Here is a 23,494-nt window from a genome sequence, read left to right on the forward strand (position 1 = left end):
GTCCAATATCAGTATTTCTGCTTCATACGTTCCAGTACCTCAAAGTTAAAAACTTTCCATAGTGTGATACCGTTTTAAAATATGAATCTTTATTAAAATATCACACTCGCATGTCTCCAGGTTTTTCAATCGCATAGAGTTTTATCCTATGGGCTCTCCCCTGTTGGCCAGTGCTGGGCCCTGTTGCGCTGCTGTTTATGTCCTGCGCGTGTCCCGCCAGCCGTTAGTTGCACACTGCGCGTGTCCCGCCAGCCGTTCCGCTGATCAACTCCTGGTGAGTACAATCTTTCGCTTGACTAGTTTCGTCACTCCCTCGTGACTCCTCAGAAGCAGGGGGATTGGACGCATTACCAGGATCTTTAACTGCGTTCTTGCAGCACTATTGGTCCCCTTCCCCTAGTTGTCCATTGGTCCATATGCACATCACGTGACCCCATAATGCCACTAGTCACATGATGGATGCGCTCCATCACGCGATTCTATCCGCACTTCCTGCAATTTATTTACCAGTAAGTGCGGCATCTACCGCCGCCTACCTTTACTGGTGTACACCATTCATCCCCCATAGATTCAATTGATGTCCCAGCTCAATCTGGAAACTTTTCTTAGGGGGAAAACCAGATTACAATATATCATAAATTCATTAGATCATTTTGGATGCCATAATTCATTATACAATTGATTCTCCATATAAAGATTATATAAAAAATATATAAACTTGTATACACAAATGTATAAGAAGTTTTTACAAACACCCACATATGCATGTCAAAACATATATACATATCAAAACATGTCCATTATTCCTAGATCAGACCCAGATTAGAGCTGCCATTACTATATTAACCCCTACCCCCACCCCAATTTCTCTAAACCCATAATTCAATTTCAGTTTAAAGAGACTCCGTAACAAAAATTTCATCCTGTTTTCTACCATCCTACAAGTTCCAAAACCTATTCTAATGTGCTCTGGTTTACTGCAGCACTTTCTACTATCACCATCTCTGTAATAAATCACCTTATCTTTCCCCTGTCGGACTTGTCACCCTGTGTCTGGAAGGCTGCCAAGTTCTTCAGTGTTGTGGTTCTGTGATGCCTTCCCCCCTACAGGCCCCTGTATGCACATTGCCTATGTGTTGTTTAGATTAGGGCAGCTTCTCTCTGCTCTCTTATCTTTTACAAGCTGGATAAATAGTCCTCTGAGCTGGCTGGGCTTTCACATACTGAGGAATTACAGACAGGCAGAGCTGTCTGCACTCTACAGGAAGAAACAGCCTGACACTTCAGTGGATGAGAGCTGCATTGGGAAAGAAACACACAAATGATTTCTTGAGATTCAAAAGGAATGCTGTATACAGCCTGCTTGTGTATGGATGTATTTTCTATGTGTGGACATACTGTACACATTAAACACATGTGTACAGTGTACATCAACCTACTTCCTGTTTTGGTGGCCATTTTGTTTGTTTATAAACAAACTTTTTAAAACTGTTTTTAACCACTTTTAATGCGGCGGGGAGCGGCGAAATTGTGACAAAGGGGAATAGGAGATGTCCCCTAATGCACTAGTATTTTTACTTCTGTGCGATTTTAACAATACAGATTCTCTTTAACCACTTGAGGACCGTAGGCTTTACCCTCCTTAACCTTCCTGGCGGTAAGCCCGAGCTGAGCTCGGGCTATGCCGCCGGAAGGCACCGCTCAGGCCCCGCTGGGCCGATTTGCATAATTTTTTTTTTTGCTGCACGCAGCTAGCACTTTGCTAGCTGCGTGCAGTGCCCGATCGCCGCCGCTACCTGCCGATCCGTCGCGCCGCAGCCGCCCCCCCCCCCCCCAGACCCCGTGCGCTGCCTGGCCAATCAGTGCCAGGCAGCTCTATGGGGTGGATCGGAATCCCCTATGACGTCACGACGTCGTTGACGTCATCCCGCCCCGTCGCCATGGCGACGGGGGAAGCCCTCCAGGAGATCCCGTTCTTTGAACGGGATCTCCTGATCGCCGATCGCCGGCGGCGATCGGAGGGGCTGGGGGGATGCCGCTGAGCAGCGGCTATCATGTAGCGAGACTTTGTCTCGCTACATGAAAAAAAAAAAGATTTGCTGCCCCCTGGCGATTTTTTTAGCAAACCGCCAGGAGGGTTAAGGGCCAGACCCTTTTTTACCATTCAGACCACTGCAGCTTTCACGGTTTATTGCTCGCTCATGCAACCTACCACCTGAATGAATTTTGGCTCCTTTTCTTGTCGCTAATAAAGCTTTCTTTTGGTGCTATTTGATTGCTGTTTCGATTTTTACTTTTTATTATATTCATCAAAAAAGACATACATTTTGTCAAAAAAAGATTTTTTTTAAACTTTCTGTGCTGACATTTTTCAAATAAAGTAAAATTTCTGTATACATGCAGCACGAAAAATGTGGACAAACATGTTTTTAATTAAAAAAAACCCATTCAGCCTATATTGATTGGTTTGGGTAAAAGTTATAGCGTTTACAAACTATGGTGCAAAAAGTGAATTTTCCCATTTTGAAGCATCTATGACTTTCTGACCACCTGTCATGTTTCATGAGGGGCTAGAATTCCAGGATAGTATAAATACCCCCCAAATGACCCCATTTTGGAAAGAAGACATCCCAACGTATTCACTGAGAGGCATGGTGAGTTCATAGAAGATTTTATTTTTTGTCACAAGTTAGCGGAAAATGACACTTTGTGACAAAAAAGAAAAAAAAAAGTTTCCATTTCTGATAACTTGCGACAAAAAAAAATGAAACCTGCCACGGACTCACTATGCTCCTCTCTGAATACCTTGAAGTGTCTACTTTCCAAAATGGGGTAATTTGTGGGGTGTGTTTACTGTCCTGGCATTTTGGGGGGTGCCTAATTGTAAGCACCCCTGTAAAGCCTAAAGGTGCTCATTGGACTTTGGGCCCCTTAGCGCAATTAGGCTGCAAAAAAGTGCCACACATGTGGTATTGCCGTACTCAGGAGAAGTAGTATAATGTGTTTGGGGTGTATTTTTACACATACCCATGCTGGGTGGGAGAAATATCTCTGTAAATGACAATTGTTTGATTTTTTTTTTTACACACAATTGTCCATTTACAGAGATATTTCTCCCACTCAGCATGGGTATGTGTAAAAATACACCCCAAAACACATTATACTACTTCTCCTGAGTACGGCGATACATATGTGTGGCACTTTTTTGCACCCTAACTGCGCTAAGGGGCCCAAAGTCCAATGAGTACCTTTAGGATTTCACAGGTCATTTTTGTTTCAAGACTACTCCTCACGGTTTAGGGCCCCTAAAATGCCAGGGCAGTATAGGGACCCCACTAATGACCCCATTTTAGAAAGAATACACCCCAAGGTATTCCGTTAGGAGTATGGTGAGTTCACAGAAGATTTTATTTTTTTGTCACAAGTTAGCGGAAATTGATTTTAATTGGTTTTTTTTTTCACAAAGTGTCATTTTCTGCTAACTTGTGACAGAAAATAAAATCTTCTATTAACTCACCATACTCCTAACGGAATACCTTTGGATGTCTTCTTTCTAGAATGGGGTCATTTTTGGGGTTCCTATACTGCCCTGGCATTTTAGGGGCCCTAAACCGTGAGGAGTAGTCTTGAAACCACATGTCGCAAAATGACCTGTGAAATCCTAAAGGTACTCATTGGACTTTGGGCCCCTTAGCGCACTTAGGGTGTAAAAAAGTGCCACACGTGGTACCGCCGTACTCAGGAGAAGTAGTATAATGTGTTTTGGGGTGTATTTTTACACATAACCATGCTGGGTGGGAGAAATATCTCTGTAAATGACAATTGTTTGATTTATTTATTTACACACAATTGTCCATTTACAGAGAGATTTCTCCCACTCAGCATGGGTATGTGTAAAAATACACCCCAAAACACATTATACTACTTCTCCTGAGTACGGCGATACCACATGTGTGGCACTTTTTTGCACCCTAACTGCGCTAAGGGGCCCAAAGTCCAATGAGTACCTTTAGGATTACACAGGTCATTTTTGTTTCAAGACTACTCCTCACGGTTTAGGCAAAAATTTCAAAAACCGGTGCACAGGTCCCTTTAAATGGGCTAAGTTCACCTGGAAAACTTCAGAGGGAAGGCAAGTTATTGTTCTCTATGTATGCAAAGATTCAAAAATATAACCGCCACTCAATGAACTGTGTATGCATACAGTTCATTGAGTGGCGGTTATATTTTTGAATTTTTGTCCTCACGGTTTAGGGCCCCTAAAATGCCAGGGCAGTATAGGAACCCCACTAATGACCCCATTTTAGAAAGAAGACACCCCAAGGTATTCCGTTAGGAGTATGGTGAGTTCATAGAAGATTTTATTTTTTGTCACAAGTTAGCGGAAATTGATTTTAATTGTTTTTTTTTTCACAAAGTGTCATTTTCTGCTAACTTGTGACAAAAAAATAAAATCTTCTATGAACTCACCATACTCCTAATGGAATACCTTGGGGTGTCTTCTTTCTAAAATGGGGTCATTAGTGGACTTCCTATACTGCCCTGGCATTTTAGGGGCCCTAAACCATGAGGAGTAGTCTTGAAACAAAAATGACCTGTGAAATCCTAAAGGTACTTATTGGACTTTGGGCCCCTTAGCACAGTTAGGGTGCAAAAAAGTGCCACACATGTGGTACCGCCGTACTCAGGAGAAGTAGTATAATGTGTATTGGGGTGTGTTTTTACACATACCCATGCTGGGTGGGAGAAATATCTCTGTAAATGACAATTTTCATTTTTTTACACACAATTGTCCATTTACAGAGAGATTTCTCCCACCCAGCATGGGTATGTGTAAAAATACACCCCAAAACACATTATACTACTTCTCCTGAGTACGGCGATACCACATGTGAGACACTTTTTTGCAGCCTAGGTGCGCTAAGGGGTCCAACGTCCTATTCACAGGTCATTTTGAGGCATTTGTTTTCTAGACTACTCCTCACGGTTTAGGGCCCCTAAAATGCCAGGGCAGTATAGGAACCCCACAAGTGACCCCATTTTAGAAAGAAGACACCCCAAGGTATTCCGTTAGGTGTATGGCGAGTTCATAGAAGGTTTTATTTTTTGTCACAAGTTAATGAAAAATGACACGTTGTGAAAAAAAAATAAAAATCAATTTCCGCTAACTTTTGACAAAAAATAAAATCTTCTATGAACTCGTCATACACCTAACAGAATACCTTGGGGTGTCTTTTTTTTCTAAAATGGGGTCACTTGTGGGGTTCCTATACCGCCCTGTGATTTTACGGGCCCAAAACCGTGAGTAGTCTGGAAACCAAATGTCTCAAAATGACTGTTCAGGGGTATAAGCATCTGCAAATTTTGATGACAGGTGGTCTATGAGGGGGCAAATTTTGTGGAATCGGTCATAAGCAGGGTGGCCTTTTAGATGACAGGTTGTATTGGGCCTGATCTGATGGATAGGAGTGCTAGGGGGGTGACAAGAGGTGATTGATGGGTGTCTCAGGGGGTGGTTAGAGGGGAAAATAGATGCAATCAATGCACTGGGGAGGTGATCGGAAGGGGGTCTGAGGGGGATCTGAGGGTTTGGCCGAGTGATCAGGAGCCCACACGGGGCAAATTAGGGCCTGATCTGATGGGTAGGTGTGCTAGGGGGTGACAGGAGGTGATGGGTGTCTCAAGGTGTGATTAGAGGGGGGAATAGATGCAAGCAATGCACTGGCGAGGTGATCAGGGCTGGGGTCTGAGGGTGTGGGCGGGTGATTGAGTGCCCTAGGGGCAGATAGGGGTCTATTCTGATGGGTAGCAGTGACAGGGGTTGATTGATGGGTAATTAGTGGGTGTTTAGGGTAGAGAACAGATGTAAACAATGCACTTGGGAGGTGATCTGACGTCGGATCTGCGGGCAATCTATTGGTGTGGGTGGGTGATCAGATTGCCCGAAAGGGGCAGGTTAGGGGCTGATTGATGGGTGGCAGTAACAGGGGGTGATTGATGGGTGATTGACAGGTGATCAGTGGGTTATTACCGGGGGGATAGAGGCATACAGTACACAGGGGGGGTGTCTGGGGAGAATATGAGGGGTGGGGGGGTGATCAGGAGGGAGCAGGGGGCAGTTTAGGGCATAAAAAAAGAATAGCGTTTACAGATAGTGACAGGGAGGAAGCGTGTATAAAGCACTTTGTTTACTTAGCAAAGTGCTTTATACACTTAATTTAACTCCATTGAGGATTTCATCCGCCCGCCGGCGCTGCTAATTGGCCGGGGACTGGGGTCTAAGTCCCCGGCCATCGATCCCCGTCGGAAGAATCGCGTCACGGACGCGATCGCTCCGCCCATGCCCGTACAAGGACCGCCGCCTCTGTGCATGCGGCAGTCCTTGCAGGATCCACTTTCCGGCCGCCCCTGTGCAGTGGGCGGTCGTTAAGTGGTTAATACGCTCCCCCACATTTTTCTCCCCAATCTTTGATCGTCTGCTATAAAGCAGTTCAAATCCAGTTCAATATTATGGCCTGCTGGCATCATACATCCCATTCCATATATCCACCTTGTTTCTCTCATTGAGATTTGTCTAACCTTATGACACCCTCTCCAGTTATACTTCAACTTTTCCAGTCCGCAGAAGAATAAATCCTTTGGGTTACAGTTATGTATTTTCCTATAATGCTCTGATACACTTTGACCAGTGAATCCTCTCTTAACATTCCTAATGTGTTCCTGTACCCTAGCTTTCAGAGATCTTGTTGTCTGTCCTATATACTGTTGCCCACAGCTGCACCATATCATATACACCACACCAAGGCTATTGCATGTTATGTTCTGTAATATCTTAAATTTTCTACTGTTAGCATATGAGACCACCTCCATCTTTCTTACACCATTGGCCTCCTCACATGCCTGGCAACCCCGACATGGAAAGAAACCATTCTGCTTCCAAAAAGGTTGAGGTTTTTGTTTTGGGCCCTCTACCAGACTAGGTGCCAATATTTGTTTCAAATTGAGGGCTCTTCTATAGATGAACCTTGGGCATTCTGGTATTATGCCCCTCGGGCCTTGATCCTGCTTTAGTACGTTACAATGCTTTTAAAATATATTTTCAACCTGTCTATGTTGATACGAGAACTCCATTATAAAGGGTACCTCTACTTTTTTTTTTTTTTTTCTTCTCTGTCAGGCATATTTTTTATTAACCGTGCTCTATCTTTCTTTCCTATTTCTATCATTTCTTTGTGTGACACCTCTTCCTCATAACCTTTCTCCACAAATCTATCTACCAATTTCTGTGATTGTGACATATAATCCTCTATTCTAGTGCAATTTCTCCTAATTCTAGTAAATTGTCCCCTCGGGACAGCTTTCAACCACTGTGGGTGGTGACAACTTTGAACTGACAAATATCCATTCAAATCAGTGCTTTTAAAATGTTTCCTTGTGATAAATACCCCCTCATCCTTTTCTATTTCTATATCTAAAAATGTATCTTTTTCTCACCATATTCAGTGGTTGAAGTGATGTTCAGTTCATTATCGTTTAAAAATTTTGTAATTAAATAAATCCAGTACATGGAAATCCGCTTCCCAAATGATAAATAAATCAATAAATCTTTTCCATAGTGAAACGTGATTCACCTGTGATTTCCCCCCCGTCCCCCCCTCTAAATATGCTCCTCCCATCTTATCATAAAGAGGTTTGCCAAAGATGGCGCAAACTCCGCCCCCATGGCACAACCCCTTATCTGTACATGATAGTTTCCTCTATACCAGAAAGAATTTCTTTTTAAGGCAAATTTCAATAATTCCAATGTAAAATTAATCTGTCTCTGATCCAAATCTTTTGTTTCTTCCATGAAATATTGCACTGCCTCCATAGCAGGTTGGTGTGGTATATTCGTATATAGGCTAGCTACATCTGCTGTTACTAAGATGCTTGTATCACTAGGCCTTATTCCCTCCAGAATATATAACATATGTTTAGTATCTTTGATCACCTGTGGTAATCTCTCAACCAATGGCTGCAAGAAAAAATCAAGATATTGTCCCAATCGGTGTGTTATTGACCCGATTCCACTAATTATTGGTCGACCAGGAGGGGCAGTGGTGCTTTTATGGATCTTTGGTACTTGGTAAATATTCGGTATCCTGGGTGCTGAGGGCACCAGATATTCAAATTATTTGTCATCCACTATACCCTGGTCCAATTCTTTTTTTTGTAAAATAGTTATAAGTTCTTCCTTATACATTTTTGTAGGATCCTCACTTAGCTTTTCATATGTGTTTCTATCCCCCACTATTTTATCCAATTCGCACCTATATTGGTCCCTATTGAGCACCACTGTATATCAATATATGTCTGAAATTTATCAATTGACTTTAGGGGCATGTTTTAGGCCTTTATCCAATAGCTTTAGTTCTTGTTTAGATAAATCAATCCCACTTGTTAAATATACCTTCCCCTACAGGTTTCTTTTTCTCTTGTATTCTATGTCCTGCTCGTACCCCTCTTCTTGTTCTCTTTTTTAGGTATTCCTCGGTGAAGGATAATCTTCGTATTGGTCTCTCCTGTACATGTTCTCCCCTGGCCTGTATGGGCGATGACCCCCCCTCTAAAAAGGCTGACATCTTTCCTCTTGCTGTATTGGGTCATATCTATTATGAACTGGGATATTGTAATATGGTTTGTATCACGCTATGGAGAGTTTTTGGTACTTTGAGGTACTGGAACGTATGGAACTGGAACGTATGAAGCAGAAATACTGATATTGGACCAGGACCTGATGCACCGGGGTATCCTGGGTACATGCGATCTCTGACCAGTCTAGCAGTGGTCACTGTTGACTGGGTGAGTCTGTTTCCAATTGGGTGTTATCTGGTGGAGGATCTATCACAGCTTAATAGAAGCAAGGAACAGCATGGGCTACAGCAATAATGAATAATGAACTGTATATAAGATAATGAACTGGTTGTACAGGGGTGCATAAAGGGGCTGTGCGCTGGATCTATAAATGTAAACAGCCAAATATATGCTTTATTATTCATAAAAATACAGCAAAAACAAATTCTTATCACAGTCACTCCATCCTGGAATATCGGCACCCTGGACACGAGCTTTGTAATAACAGCGCAGGAGATTTGGGTGCAGCCGGCGCCACCATAAACCGTAATAGGAATTACGGCTATAGCAGCGCACAGTGAGTAACTTTTAAAACACTGTAATTCGGCCGCCAGCAATAGCTGGAATCCGAATTACATGATTCCCCACATCCACGTGGACCTAGAGGGGGAATAGTAATTAATGCCGCCGGGACTTGTGCAGCAGCAGGATCAGCCATATAGCGGCTGTATCCTGCGCTCAAGTCACCCGGCGATTTCATATGTATGCCCCAGAACAACCATGGGCAGGTTGTTGTCATTGTTTGGAAAGTGCAAATCTAATAATGTGTATGTAATTGCATAATACTAATGATGCAGTAGCTCTGTTTGGTACATTTAGTTTTTGTTTAAGTGAATATGATTCTTATTTTTTTAGAATGGCATTCAGAATACAGGCTTGGATGTCAATGAGCTTCATCTTGTGGTAGCTGAAGATCTTCAGAACAGGGCACTGGAGGCAGTCATTCAAGGTGATGAGGGTAGGAGGCTTAGTTTTCTTTGAACTGCTTCATACTATCTCGGTTAAAGGGGAACCCTATTTCATGAGATTTTATACACTGTTATTGAACATTTTCAAAACACATTAGCTCCACCATAACTGACTTGTTTCATTTCTTTCCTATGGCTCCTTCATGTAACAGTTTTAACAGCTTTGTTAGTCAAGTAGGACTGTCCTCTCTGGCTACAATTCAGCCTGCTTGTGCCTCACACAGAAATGGCCAGTGACACCTCCGTCCAGGGCTGGATTTAGGCCAAGGCCAACTAGGCCATGGCCTAGGGCACCACAGGAGCGAGGGCACCAATGTAGCAGGCTAAACTGGTGCAAGTTTGCAAATACTGCAATGCAGGGAGATCAGGAGAGTGCCTGACTGCAGTACTCTGCTGCCAGCAGCCTGTACAGCAGCCACATTGCTCTCTGCACATTTACATTGTGGCTGGCGGCTATGGACTTGGGCAGCATTATAGACGGAAAGGAAGAAGAAGCTTCTGCACTGGAGAAGAGCGGAGAAATTAGTGACACTAATGGCTGCTGCGGTGTGAAGGCGAGCTGGCTACCTATACTGAAAGGGGGGGGAGTGGGAAAAGGAGGGATTAAACGAGTCAACTGGCTACCTATACTGGAGGGAAAGGGGGGTGGGGTCATCTGGCTATATATACTGGAAGGGGGTCATCAGGCTAACTATACTAGAGGGAAGGCGGAGGGGTCATCTGGCTACCTATACTGGAGGGAAGTGGGGAGGGTTCAACTCACTACCCATACTGAAGGGGGGCGTCAGTGGCCTTGGGCGGTTAAGAGTACAAATCCTTCCCTGCCTCCATCAGATGAGTGTGTAGAGCCTCGTTATTGTTTGCTACCTATTTGGTTGGTCTGAGAGCCGGTCCGATTATAAAATGAGGCAGTTCTACACAGCCTAGATCAGAAGTAGCGGGCTTATGAGGAACAAGTGATATCTGCTAAAAAATTATGATTTTTTTCATGTTATTCTTCACAATGCCATGGTTAGTTTACTAGCATGCCATGGTTTGTTACTAGCAAAAGTGAAAAACTACAACCACAATGACCTCTCACCACCCTCACTGTGATTAAATGCAGCCTAAATTATTGCCGCAGTGAGAGATTGCTACAGTTTCCGAACACACTTAGCCACGCTCTAGTCCTCTTATTGCGCTGATTAAACTGATGCTCAGCATGAAGGGAGCATTGAAGGGTGCTTCATATGGCCTTGATGCCTAGCTATATATTGATAGTGTTAATGGAATCTATAGTGTTTTAGCTTACTTGTTCCCTTTACACAGGTTTAGATTAGAAAATAACAAGCTAATGCCTTTACTTTGAAACCCGTTAAGTACCGAAAATGAATTAACCTTTTTTTTCTGGTTCTCCACCTGGTAATGAGTTGTGAGCAAAACGGAGGATCCAGTGGTGCAAGTACAAGGTAGCAGCCACTGCGACCGTGGAGGTGGCAGGGAGGAGCGTCCCGAACTTCTTCCTTCCTCCTCCACCATCAGACCTACAAAGCAGTGCAGCAACGGTGACTGTCTGGGCTTTCTACTTCCACTGACGGTTCTCTCTGATGCTTCAGCTGCAGTCACTAGGTGTCACTGTTCTCTCTGGCCTCTGCACACCTCTGTCTTCTGCATGTGGCATGTGATGTGCAGAGAAACCCAGACCTAAGAGAGGGCAAAGAGCAGAGAGGACACCTACTGGCTGCAGCAAGAATACTGGTGAGACCAGAGTGTGGAGGAAGTAAGCCACCGCTGCTATTATTCGGATCTGGGGGTCAGGCATACATGGGGGGGGGCATGGTGGAGGAGGTCAAAGGAAGAAGTCCAGCCGCCCACCACCAGGGATCAAGGCGGACTGAATTTAGGGAGGGGGCCCCTAATCATTTTGTAGAATAATTTTTTGTGATGCATGGTTACGCCTCGGGAGGATCCCTTTACTGTTCCAGTAAACTGGTCTCCATCTAATTTATCTTTCCATGCTCCCAGTGTCCAACTGTATACACTCCACAACCCTCTGAGTTTCAGCTTTCCATGCTCTCACTGTGTCCTTGTTTGCATTCCCCTAGGAAGTGGCTTCAAACTTCTGAGCTCCAACTTTCCATGCTCTGTCTCTTGATATTCAAAGAGTTAGTTTAAAGCGCCAAGTTCCATTCTTCAATGCAGTCTGTGTGCATATGTATCATTTTCCCTGATTGTATTGTTTTCTTGCTATGTATCCTTTCTATGCAATTTCCTGTCTACTCTGATCCTTAATACATTTTCACCATATCGAGCACCAGAAACGAACCGTGTATTCCCAGCATAAGTGAATAACTGAATGCAGCTTCTACTTCCTGCAACTTTGCATAGGAGACTCCTTTATGATGACTACAAATCTCCTATCTGCACTGTTGCCTCACACTTCACTAGTAATTTCCCTCTCCTGTAGAATATTATGTTAGAGTCAGACTGTCATTTTGTAACTTTTAAAGAACACCTGATGTGTTTGCCTTGCACCCCTTCTCTCTTAGCAATTTGTCCACTAATGGTCATTTTTTTTTTGGGGGGGGGGGGGGGGGGGGGGGGGTTATGACTATTCAATAACCAAAACCCTACAGTAGGTTATAAGTGCAGGGTTTGGGATATTGTATAGCTGGAAGTGCTGTACTAGGTTATTGGTGTTGGAAAAGTATATTTAGTGTAACATTTTAGCTATACTTTAGTCAGCATTTTGAACATCAGCCACTGATGAAGACATGAGAGTATTCCTCCCAACTCCATCCCCAGGCATCTGCCCATAAAGTAGTTTTTGGTTACCTACAGCCCTACACTATGCATTATACATTGATAACTTGGCACCAACAGTAAAATTGGTAGTTCGGGTTCTGCCCTCCCTGATCACTAGCTCTCTTTTTTTCAATATGCCCCAAAACTACTTGAATGTCTTTCTTACAACAGACTAACTGAATTCTCAACTCCAGCTCACTTCTAGCCCATCTTTAGTCTGGCTTTTTCCACGGACACTGAACTGATATGGCAATAAAAAAATGTGGTTAATGCCTTCCTCAGAACCAGGTCACATGGCAGATTTTGCCTGTATTTCTCCTTGTCCTTAGTATTATGTCCCCTTAAAGTGTTCCCACAATTCAATAGACCTTTCTACGTTGCCTTGTGTAATACCTCTCTGCTTCTTCTTTGTCTGCCCTTCATCTATTGCACCGACCTAATCCTTTATCATTTCCTCTCTTTCTCCTGCATACATCTACTTGCTGCTCCTTTGCTCCCCATTTGCACCCCCCTCTGTTGTGCCATCATGCTGTGTTCTCCACCATAGTCCACTTTCCTTTCCATTTCATGCCCTTGCTACTACTGCTGAGCTTTATCCAACAGCCACTTGCACACAGCTGTCCATTGCTGTCTGTCTCCCACCAACCAACTGCTGTACCTTCACTTCAACCTTCCAGCATCCAATGCACTGAATTTCCTCCCCTTGCAGTTTGCTACCAGAAAAAAGAAGCGATGGAGTTCAACTTTTTTTTATCTTATGAGAACCCTAGGTGAGAGACATGGAGACTGACATAGTTCTTTGCTTTTAAACAATGCACATTGCATGGCTGTCCTGCTTGATACTGTGCCTGCAATACTTTTACTTCTGACAAAAATCTGACAGGATTAGCTGCATGCCTGTTTCAGGTGTGCAATTCAGACACTAATGTCCAGAAAGATTAACAGGATTGTCAGGCAACTGGTATTGTTGAAAAGGAAATAAATATGGCAGCCTCCATATAACCTTATTTTTCTGTTCATAACTAGAGATGAGGTATGCAATGCTAATAATTTCAGCCTGTATGAAAATGTAATGGATATTATATGCAGTTTTGAAATTGATCAATCAAATGCACCTCATCGTGATTTTGATTGGCCCATTTCTAAGCTTCCATACAATCTACATTACAATTGCTTTCAAGCCTGATTTATTAGCATCTCCTTGACCATCTTTTATTTGTAAGTGCCTTTTAACATAGAACAATTTTCTTGCTGAAAAATGCTGGATCAGATGCAAAGGATAGCATAACTTGACATGTCCTTCTGAAATGTAATGTCTGTCTGGCTGCAGGGCAAACATCCCTCTCACTGTCCTTTATGTCCTGTAGCTCCAGATGTTTCTCAGCAGATGCACCAGGAAGAGCCTACCTTATCCACATTCACAGCCACGGATTCCAACAGTGATGAGGTTTTTGTTATCTCAGCTGGAAATAACACAGACTGTTTCATGTTCAACACTTACGTACTACAGGTCAGCATATTTACCGAGACTTTCTAATGCATTTTATGTGCACAATACTTACATCTTTCTGTTTGTCTTGACTCTTATTTGTATTCCCGTTTACTAAAGTCTCAGGATCCAGTTAAATTCCAAGCGTTTAGCTGAGCACTGCTCTGCTATGGCTAAGTAATCCCTGTTGACCTATTCTCTTTAGCTTTGGCTAAGTATTTCCTTTTCCTCCAACTTGCTGCTTCTTCCACTAACTCTTACACTGCAGTGGACATCTATAGGTGTTTTTTTTCCCCTCAAAACTACTTTCGCCTGCTGCTGACATATTTAGGTGTTATGGCTCAATGCCAGCTTTTTACTTGAAATATGCAAATAACTCTAAGTTGAGGCAGAATTATGCAAATGTTACTGCAAATTTATGCGACATGAAAACGGACCAATCAAATGCTTCCACTGTAGGATTTGATTAGTCCATATACAGTTTAGGTTTTCTTAATTAAAATTCACAGTCATCTCAAGTGTATTTGCACCTCAATGACGATCCCTGCTGATCAATGTGGGTATTAGTACATGTATATGTGGGCAAGGCATTTAACCTCTTGAGGACCACAGTGTTACACCCCCCTAAAGACCAGGCCATTTTTTGTAAAATAGGGCACTGCAGCTTTAAGGACAACACAACACAGCACACAAGAGCTCTCTGTTGGTGTGGTCTGATCGCTCCCCCAGTGTTTTTGTTTTTTTTTAATCAATATTTATTCCTTTATTATTTTTTTTTAAATAAAATTAACTTTTTTTTAATTTATTTTCTCTAGCTCCCACTCTCCCTCCCCCCACCAGCCAATCAATGTGATCGGCTGTTACAGGCTTCAGCCTATGACAGCGGATCACCGCCGAGACTCTGGAGGGGACAGCCGTGTCACACATTACATGGTAATTAGACTGCAGTTTCGCCATCTTTGTCTCTGAACGGCGACCGCCTCTGGGAGACTGAAGGCGGAGCTCCAGCAGGAGATGCGTGCGCAGCATGCACGCAATCTCCTGCAAAAACGAAGCCCAAGGACTTTATGCCGATCGGCGTTAGGTGGTCCTGGGGCTGCCACCACGCTCACACCCATCGGTGTGACATGGTCGGCAACTAGTTAATAAATACAATTCAAACATAGCTGGCACGGGCATGTAGCTTTTGTTTTGTCAGTGTAGTGGTTAAAGGACTTCCAAGGCGAAATAAAATATTTTTTTTTACTTTGCCTCTTTAACTAATTGCCGACCGCGTCACGTGATGGGCGTGGCGGAAGCCCCCGGACTGCCTAATGCCGATTGGCGTAAGGTCCTGTGAGCCTGTTTTGCAGGAGATCCGCACGCTAATGGTCGCGCATCCCTGCTTGTATGGCGGAGCTCTGCTCCGCCTTCAGTCTCCCAGCGGTGATCGCCACTTGGAGACTTAGACTGCGAAACCGCCTTCTATAAACCTAGTACAGCTCTGCGATCTAAGGCAACGCTGTACTGGGGACAGCTGTGTGACACGGTGTCCCCTTGGGACACAGGAGAGCGATCGGCTCTCATAGGCTGTAGCCTATGACAACCGATCACTGTGACTGGCTGGCTGGGGGGAGGGAGTTTTAAAAAAAATAAAAAAATGTATTATTATAATAACATAAATATTTATAAAAAATAAATAAACTCGGGGGTGGGGGGTTGTTAGGTGGGCAGGATCAGACCTTCCAATAGAAAGCTCTGTTGGTGGGGGGAAAACGGGGGGGGGGGGGGGGGGGGGGGGGTCACTTATGTGCTGAGTTGTACGACCCTGCAGCGAGGCCTTAAAGCTGCAGTGGCCAATTTAGCAAAAAATGGCCTGGCCTTTAGGGGGTTTTAACACTGCAGTCCTCAAGTGGTTAAGAATTCCTCTGTTAACATGACACTGGCACATTCTCTTCTCTGCCCTCGCTACTTGTCTAATTACCAGCAAAAAAATAAAATACATTGGATTTTGAAAGGTAGGTATTCATTTATGAACTGAGAACACTTCAGTATTATATTTCGTTAATGAACCAGTAGCAAATGTGTCATTGTGGAAATCTGTTGCCTCCCTATCCATTACATGTACAATTAGGAGAGGACAATGTATGACGTTCATTAAACTGGTAAGATCACCCATATTATATAAATCCCAGATCAGCAGAATTGCTCTCACGCAGCTTAGCAGTGTTCAGTAAAAGCTTCTTGTGTTTGGGGTCTCCTCTGAGTGCTCAGGAGCGCTCTCCCAGCTTGCACTCACAGCACTATCTCGCAGTAGTCACACATTCTTTCCTGTTTGCACCAGTTACTTTTTAGATTAAATTTACACAATAGATTACTCGTTACATGTTGTGTAATGTGAAGAGAAGTGATTTGAGAATCTATTGTTCAGTCTTAAAACTGATTTACAAGTTACGCAGTCCATTTTATTTTTCATAGTGTGGAATGGGGTTAAAACGTTTGTTGGGTTTTCATTGGTGTCTCTAGAAAGAATTATGCTGATCATGTGTTCTGACACTCAAGGCAACTTCAGTGTTCAGTTATTCACGTCTCCACAAACCTTTCACAGTATGGCCCTGTCTCTGAGTTGGTGCTTCACTTCTGTTCAAAGTATTCAAAATGTGTTTGCCTTGCCCTCATTCTATATGGAAATGGTAAAATTGACCAATCAAGATTGTGATGTGCGTACACTCCCTTCCTTCAATCTCTGCACTGCTGCCTGTTCCTGCTGTTCACCATTCAGTGTTGAGGTTCTCACTGGTTTGTGGGTGACAGGAAAGAGTGGGTGAGAGCTCTGATCACAGAAGAGAATGTCACAGTTTGCACTGCAGCTTGGGGAGCAGAGTGCACAAATATGGATTAGCGATGAGATTTACTTCCAGCATTCTGTTAATAGGACTCCTTTGTCCTGAAGATCTCCCTTCAAGTGTTTGTCTTTCCAGTGTAAGGCCCATCCCACACTGGGGCGATTTTCGGGCGTTTTACAGCACCTTGCTGATTGCCAGCGATTAGCAAAGCAGTGTATACAATGTATCCATATGGGATCATTCACACTGCAGCATTTGTGATTTGTAGGAATCCCAAAGGCACTTCACACAGAATTTTTGGTGGGATTGTGATTCTCATTTCACAGAATGGGAACTACAAAGCTCAATCGCGACAAAATTGCAATGGAATATTTCAATGGAGAATTGCAGTCGCTAGACAATTGAGACTGGGTTTCTCCAAACGCAAGTGTAAATGGGCCCTGAGGGGCACATTATAGGGCACTTCACATTCCTTCCCAATACCAACATAAAGCCCGACATTAAACAACCTCCATTCTTTGCAGTCCTCCCCTGCACAACCCCCAACCACGATGTAAAAATATTTTTCTTCTCCCCCTACCCCTAGCCACAATAAGGAATGCACGGTGGCCCGAAGCATCCATTTGGCCTCCCTCCTGCTGCACTCCTCCGCTGCAGCTTATTTGTATCATGGGGACCTCGTCCATGGGTATGGCATGTGTATTGCCACCGTGCTTTACCCATTCATTCATATGCACTGTCCCATCATGCACTTAATTACAATTTTGTTTATGAGCATATGTTGTACTCTAACTTTCTTCTATTAGACTTTTCAGCTTTTATATCTCATTGTTTATGTGACTTATGCACTTTATCTTTCTCAATGTTGCACCTTAATAAACCTGAATATAGGGATCATAATACCCCACTTTTAAGACCTGGGTCTTGACCCCCAATACGGCTCAGCGTCTTACTGAACCAGAGTAAATTTACTGCGCAGCTCTTACGGTTACTCGTAGGAGGGGAGGCAAACTATAATTATCCCAGTACACTATAGAAATGAATTACACTCAGCACTCAGGAAGTGTCTTCAGAGGGAGAGGAGGAAGTCAAACAACACCTGTATTAGTTCCGTAATTCCCAATCTAACACCTGTATGAGGGCTTTATTGGACAAGCCAAATGACGTGTAGCCGGGAACACATAAGCGGAAAACACTCAGCAAAATCTCTGTACATTGAGGTAGACCGGGCACTGTCACTTGTATGCTTTATTGCCTCTGTAGCCATACACATAGATTGTCTTCATGTAACCAGTACAATACATCTGCCATACAAGAAATGGATCGAACAAACCTGATGCATCTGGTACTGGGGTGCTGGCGATGGTGGTGACCAAGGAAGAAAGGTGGACGGCACAACAGCCGTTTCACGCCTAACTAGCGCTTGCTCACGTGTGTGTCCTGTACAACGCCGCGCGGCTTCCGTATATATGTACGCAAGCCGCGCGGCTTCCGTATATATGTACGCAAGCCGCGCGTCATTGGTAGTGGAGATGAGGTCAGGGGTGAAGGGGCGGGGCCTCGCCATGCGAGGTTGTAAACAAAGAAGGGCATTGGCTCTTATGTGTATCTGACTGCTGGTATACAGAAACCTTCTTGGTGCATTTGTGCTACTTAAAACAAACCTCTCTTGTGCATTTTACATCATCCATATGTGCTTTTCTACTTAAATATACTGTGTTACGATAATTTTTACAAATTATGTGCAAACTTGTATTTAAAAATGTATTGTGCAAAATCTTTTCATAATCAACCAGTGGGACTATATTTCGTATTTCATCATTTGGAGTAAGGCAGGAATATATATGTGCCTATCTTGGCACATATTGATAGAAGACATTATTCTCCATCTTGTACCTCTCCTACAGGGGACACATAGAAAGCTTGTTACCTAAAATGTTTATTTATTATTCACTATCAAAACCTTATAGATGTACCTCACTGACCTCATCTCCACTACCAATGACGCGCGCCGGAGGCGCGGCTTGCGTACATATATATGGAAGCCGCGCAGCGACGCGTTGTACAGGACACACACGTGAGCAAGCGCCAGTTAGGCGTGAAACGGCTGTTGTGCCGTCCACCTTTCTTCCTTGGTCACCACCATCCCCAGCACCCCAGTACCAGATGCATCAGGTTTGATTGACCCATTTCTTGTATGGCAGATGTATTGTACTTGTTACATGAAGACAATCTATGTGTATGGCTACAGAGGCAATAAAGCATACAAGTGACAGTGCCCGGTCTATCTCAATGTACAGAGAAACTATAATTATCAGCGTTATATCATACAAGCTTATTGGAAACGTTTTGGTGTCTTGAACATTTTTTTAAGTGGTTTTAGTCTTGCAGTTTGGCTTTGTGATTTAATACAGATTTTGGTACATTCATATATCATGGTGGTACAGTTTCTTGTTCAGGATTTCTTTCTGTGGTATTGAACTGAGCAGGACAAAAAGACTCTACAAAGCTGTGGCTGCAGCACTGCCACAAACAGGTAATCTCAGGGGCAGTGGCGTAGCTAAGGAGCTGTGGGCCCTGATGCAAGTTTTACATTCGGTTCCCCCCAAGCACTCTATACATACCAATTGATACGGCGCACCAAAACCTGCCAATGGCAACTACAGTGTCAGAGGTGCAAGAAGGGAATGGGGAGCAGTTTGTTAATGATTACCACTATTCAAAGTATCTATAGAAGTGATTATTATGAGCACAGGACCAATAGAGAGCTAATATTACAGTTGAAGGTGGGCCCTGATGCAGTCGCTACCTCTGCACCCCCTATGTTACAAAATGTTAATTTTGGTTAAATATTGTTTATGGTTCAGTTTTTGCATCTTGTCAGTCTAGTAATTTGTCTTGCAGGAAGGAAACCTAAAGAGAAGCGTGACCAGTCCAGCGGCTGTGTGTGATTGGCTGACGTCGGAGTACACAAGTGTTGACCTGAATGTGGATGAAAAGGCCAGTGAAATAGAGGAGGCAGATGAAGCGAGGCAGAGGACCTGGAGCACTCGCACATTTAACAGTCTCTTGCCACAGCTACAAATGAAGTGGCGCAGTCGGTCTTCCAGCGGTTCCTTCACCAAACTGGTGGACAGTGTAAGTTACTTAAATCAGATTTATACACACAACCACTAAATACATTTCTGACCCCACCATAGCCGTTATTCTCCAACCACAGTGCAACGCAATGCGGCCATTATTCCCCCTCCTTCCCCTTTGAGATTTTTCATTATTCTTATTACTGGAGTGTGGTGGTGACTGGAGTTTGCCAAAGAAGCTTTTAGCCCAGAAATTTTCAGTTAGGAGGCATGTGCTTACTTAGATAACAATGTATGTGGTGTCCTAAAGTCCTGGGTGCACACTGCAAAAGAGCACTTTATTCTACTCCTATATTTAAACTGTTAATTGTCAGGGGCTCTATTGGCAGTTGCTGCTGCTTCAGTAGGAAAGAGAACCGTAATGCAACGCGGTAAGTGTAAAAGGGCCTTTAGAGGAAACACAGTTAATTGTAAACACTAAAAGTTGTACTCCTGTTTCAACTTCGTTTCCTAAAAGTTTTACAGAATCCTTAGTTAAGTCACAGTGAACCACAACTACTCCACTCCTATATATCCTTCAAAAAAGCCAAGAATGCAGGCGCATAACAATCACCCTAGAAGTGGATGCAACTCCCGGGGGGAGAGAAGCTGGGGGGGGGGAGCGGCGGCGGCTCTGGGGCCCGTCCACGGCCGTTTTTAGGGGCTGGTGGGGCACAGCACAGGAGGGGGGAGCAGCGGGCACACACAGCTGCTGGAATGGGGGCCCAATTCCCCCCTCCTTCACCTCAGACCCCTCTTCAGGGCTCCCCTCCCCCTCTTTTCCTGTTTGTTGGAAGTAGAATGAGTGGCGCTGAAGACAGTGTAGAGTGGTGACACGTTAAGCTCAAGTGCATGGGACACGGAAGAGGTGAGTCTCCCTGCCCACCGTGCTAATTTCCGGAGAGGGGCCCGAGGTGAGGGAGGGGGAGCCATGTGCTCACTGCTCTCCACTCCAGGCTACCTATACTGGGGGCACCTATATTTGGCTACCTATATTTGGGGCACATATACTAAGCTACCTATATTGGGAGCACCTATATGGCACCTATACGGCTACCTATATATGGGGCACCTGTACCTGGCTACCTATACTGGGGGCACCTAATGTGTCCTTTAATGTGATATGTCGTCAAATGCTTAGATTGTTTTGTTTTATGTGTCATTATTGACTTCAAAATAACATAACCAATCTTTAAATTTATTTTTTATCTATTCTTTTAAATACCTTACAGAGTAGCACAACACCTGTCAAAGGTCTAAACATTAAGAGTCCTAGAAGAGTTGGTTCTGCTGTACAGATCGGGGAAAACTCCACTTATCTTTTCTCAGAGTCTGACAGTAATGCTTCTTATCCCCTCACACAGTCTGCACAACTCCAGCGAAAACTCCCATCATGCAATCTCAAAAGGACTCGCCCATACTTTGGATTATTAAATGATTTTTCTGACTGTGTCCAAGTTGGCCACAAACCTTTAAATGGGAAGGAGAACAACCCCTGCCAAACATCTGCCATGGAATATACAGGCTTATGCAAAATGACATCAGGAAATGGAGTCCGAGCCAAAGAACTCTCAAAGGAGTATGAGACGCCTAATACAGTGTTTGTTATCAGTGAGGAGGCAGATGATCAGCAGCCATTAGTATTTGAAGATCATCTAAGTCCTGCCACTGAAGCTCTATCCATAAATCACAATGGGTACCAATCAGATGACTGTTATCTAGAATCCACAAATCACTCTCATATAAGTCCATGGATGCATTCTTTAGGAGATTCCAATATTCAGAGCTTGGAAAATAAGATATCTTTATCTTTAACTCAGAACTTGTCCAGTCATTGTACTGCAGTAGCTGGCAGGCAGAGCCCTGCAGTCTGTGCAAATTTTCCATCCACACCATTAGGTTTAGTTACAGAATGACAAAACTTCTAATGCTCAGACTGGTTTTAAATGACAGCACTGTGAAATACATTCAGAGGAAATTGCCATTGCTATTGTGACCTTAAATAATCCCATCTGCTCCTGACCAATGGATTTTCAGTGCTCACTTTATACAGAACTGCCAATTACAGCATTGAAAGCTTGGATATCTCGTGCCAAACACTGTGTTTAACTGGAAAGACAGCGCCAGCTTTAACACTGTATTTTTCCATAGTTTTGAGACTAAAACGCATCAGTTTTCCATCTGCCTGTTCCTCGCTGTTATTATTTAGTCCTCCGCACTGCTCACAGCTGGGCGTGTTTGACTTGTCACATTTTATATCACTTCTGTATTGTGGAACTTTGGCATGCAGTCGTTATTTCACACTATTCCACATACAATATTTTCTAGGTCACATAGATTGAGTTAACCAGGATATATTTGGCAGACAAATAGTTTTGTCAAGTTATCCTGTCTTCTTGTGGATGATTGCTCTACCTTTATATACCGAGTCACTCATTGCACAAATGAAATGGCTAAATAACTAACCACTGTTTGGAACGCACAGGAGAATGGGACACTATATCACAACTTGTTCATCAACGCACAATAAAGGACACTGGGGTGAAAGTTGCCACTAGAGAGGAGACTTACTATTCCGCACTGTCTGCTTCTGGAAGACTGTTCTACCCACAATGCACGCCGTTCTTTTGCACACCGTTCTTTCATCGGTTTCCCGGTTTGTAATTTTATTATCACATTACTATGATAGACATGTATGTACTGCAATAACTTAAAGGGACACTTAAGTAAAAAAAAAAAAAAGAGTTTTACTCACCTAGGGTTTCCAATAGCCCCCTGCAGCTGTCCGGTGCCCTCGCCGTCTCCCTCCGATTCTCCTGGCCCCGCCGACAGCCACTTCCTGTTTCGGTGACAGGAGCTGACAGGATGGGGACGCGAGTGATTCTTCGCGTTCCCAGACACATTAGCACCCTCTATGCTGCTATATGGTATATGATATATGCTATAGCAGCATAGATGGCGCTATTGTGGCCAGGAACGCGAAGAATCACTCGCGTCCCCAGCCTGTCAGCTCCTGTCACCGAAACAGGAAGTGGCTGCCGGCGGGGCCAGGAGCATCGGAGGGAGACGGCGAGGGCACTGGACAGCTGCAGGGGGCTATTGGAAGCCCCGGGTGAGTAAAACTCTTTTTTTTTTTTTTTTTTTTTTACTTAAGTGTCCCTTTAAAGCTTCTCTGTATAGGTCAAGATTCTGAAAGAGCAGGACTTTAGGGAACAAAATTATGGGAGTCATGTAGCAAACACTAGCTTTTCTTGGTCATGTTAATGAACAAAATAGCATTCTTCCTGGGTGCTACCTTTGATAGTTGCTTACTGCTCATAGTGTATATTACACTATTGCATCAGTTATGATTTTGGTTAACTGCACAACTGCAGATAGTTTTCCATCCAGTCATGTTACAATAAAGTAGTCTGAAAGAATAGCAAAAACAGCAATTAAAAAGGTACTACAGGTATGTGGCTGGCAAGCACTCTCACATAACAGAATTAGGATGTTGGGAGTTTTGTACGTTCTCCCTGTACTTGCTTGGGTTTCCTCTGGGCTGTTTGGTTTCTTCCTACATCCCAAAAATGAGAGAGAGAGATAAAAAGAATATCCTGGCTGAACCCCAAAGCATGTTTTGCGACATGTAGGAAA

General features: G+C 43.7%; 1 protein-coding gene across 5 annotated transcripts in view; it reads left to right on the plus strand.

Annotated features, from left to right (window-relative positions):
• LOC137555644 (uncharacterized) overlaps positions 1-22,595 on the plus strand; it is a 111,835-nt gene extending 89,240 nt beyond the window's left edge. For 3 of the 5 annotated variants that reach the window (XM_068271585.1, XM_068271586.1, XM_068271583.1), the window contains exons 4-7: positions 9,529-9,631; positions 13,793-13,935; positions 19,644-19,877; positions 21,091-22,595. In XM_068271585.1, coding sequence (XP_068127686.1) covers positions 9,529-9,631; positions 13,793-13,935; positions 19,644-19,877; positions 21,091-21,774 — 1,164 coding nt within the window. In that variant the 3' untranslated portion in view covers positions 21,775-22,595. The remainder of the gene's footprint in view (positions 1-9,528; positions 9,632-13,792; positions 13,936-19,643; positions 19,878-21,090) is intronic. The other 2 variants (XM_068271584.1, XM_068271587.1) reach the window with 2 other exon arrangements.
• The last annotated feature ends 899 nt before the right edge of the window (positions 22,596-23,494 follow it).

The sequence above is a fragment of the Hyperolius riggenbachi genome, chromosome 1 (genome assembly GCF_040937935.1).
Source record: "Hyperolius riggenbachi isolate aHypRig1 chromosome 1, aHypRig1.pri, whole genome shotgun sequence".
Classification (NCBI taxonomy): domain Eukaryota; kingdom Metazoa; phylum Chordata; class Amphibia; order Anura; family Hyperoliidae; genus Hyperolius; species Hyperolius riggenbachi.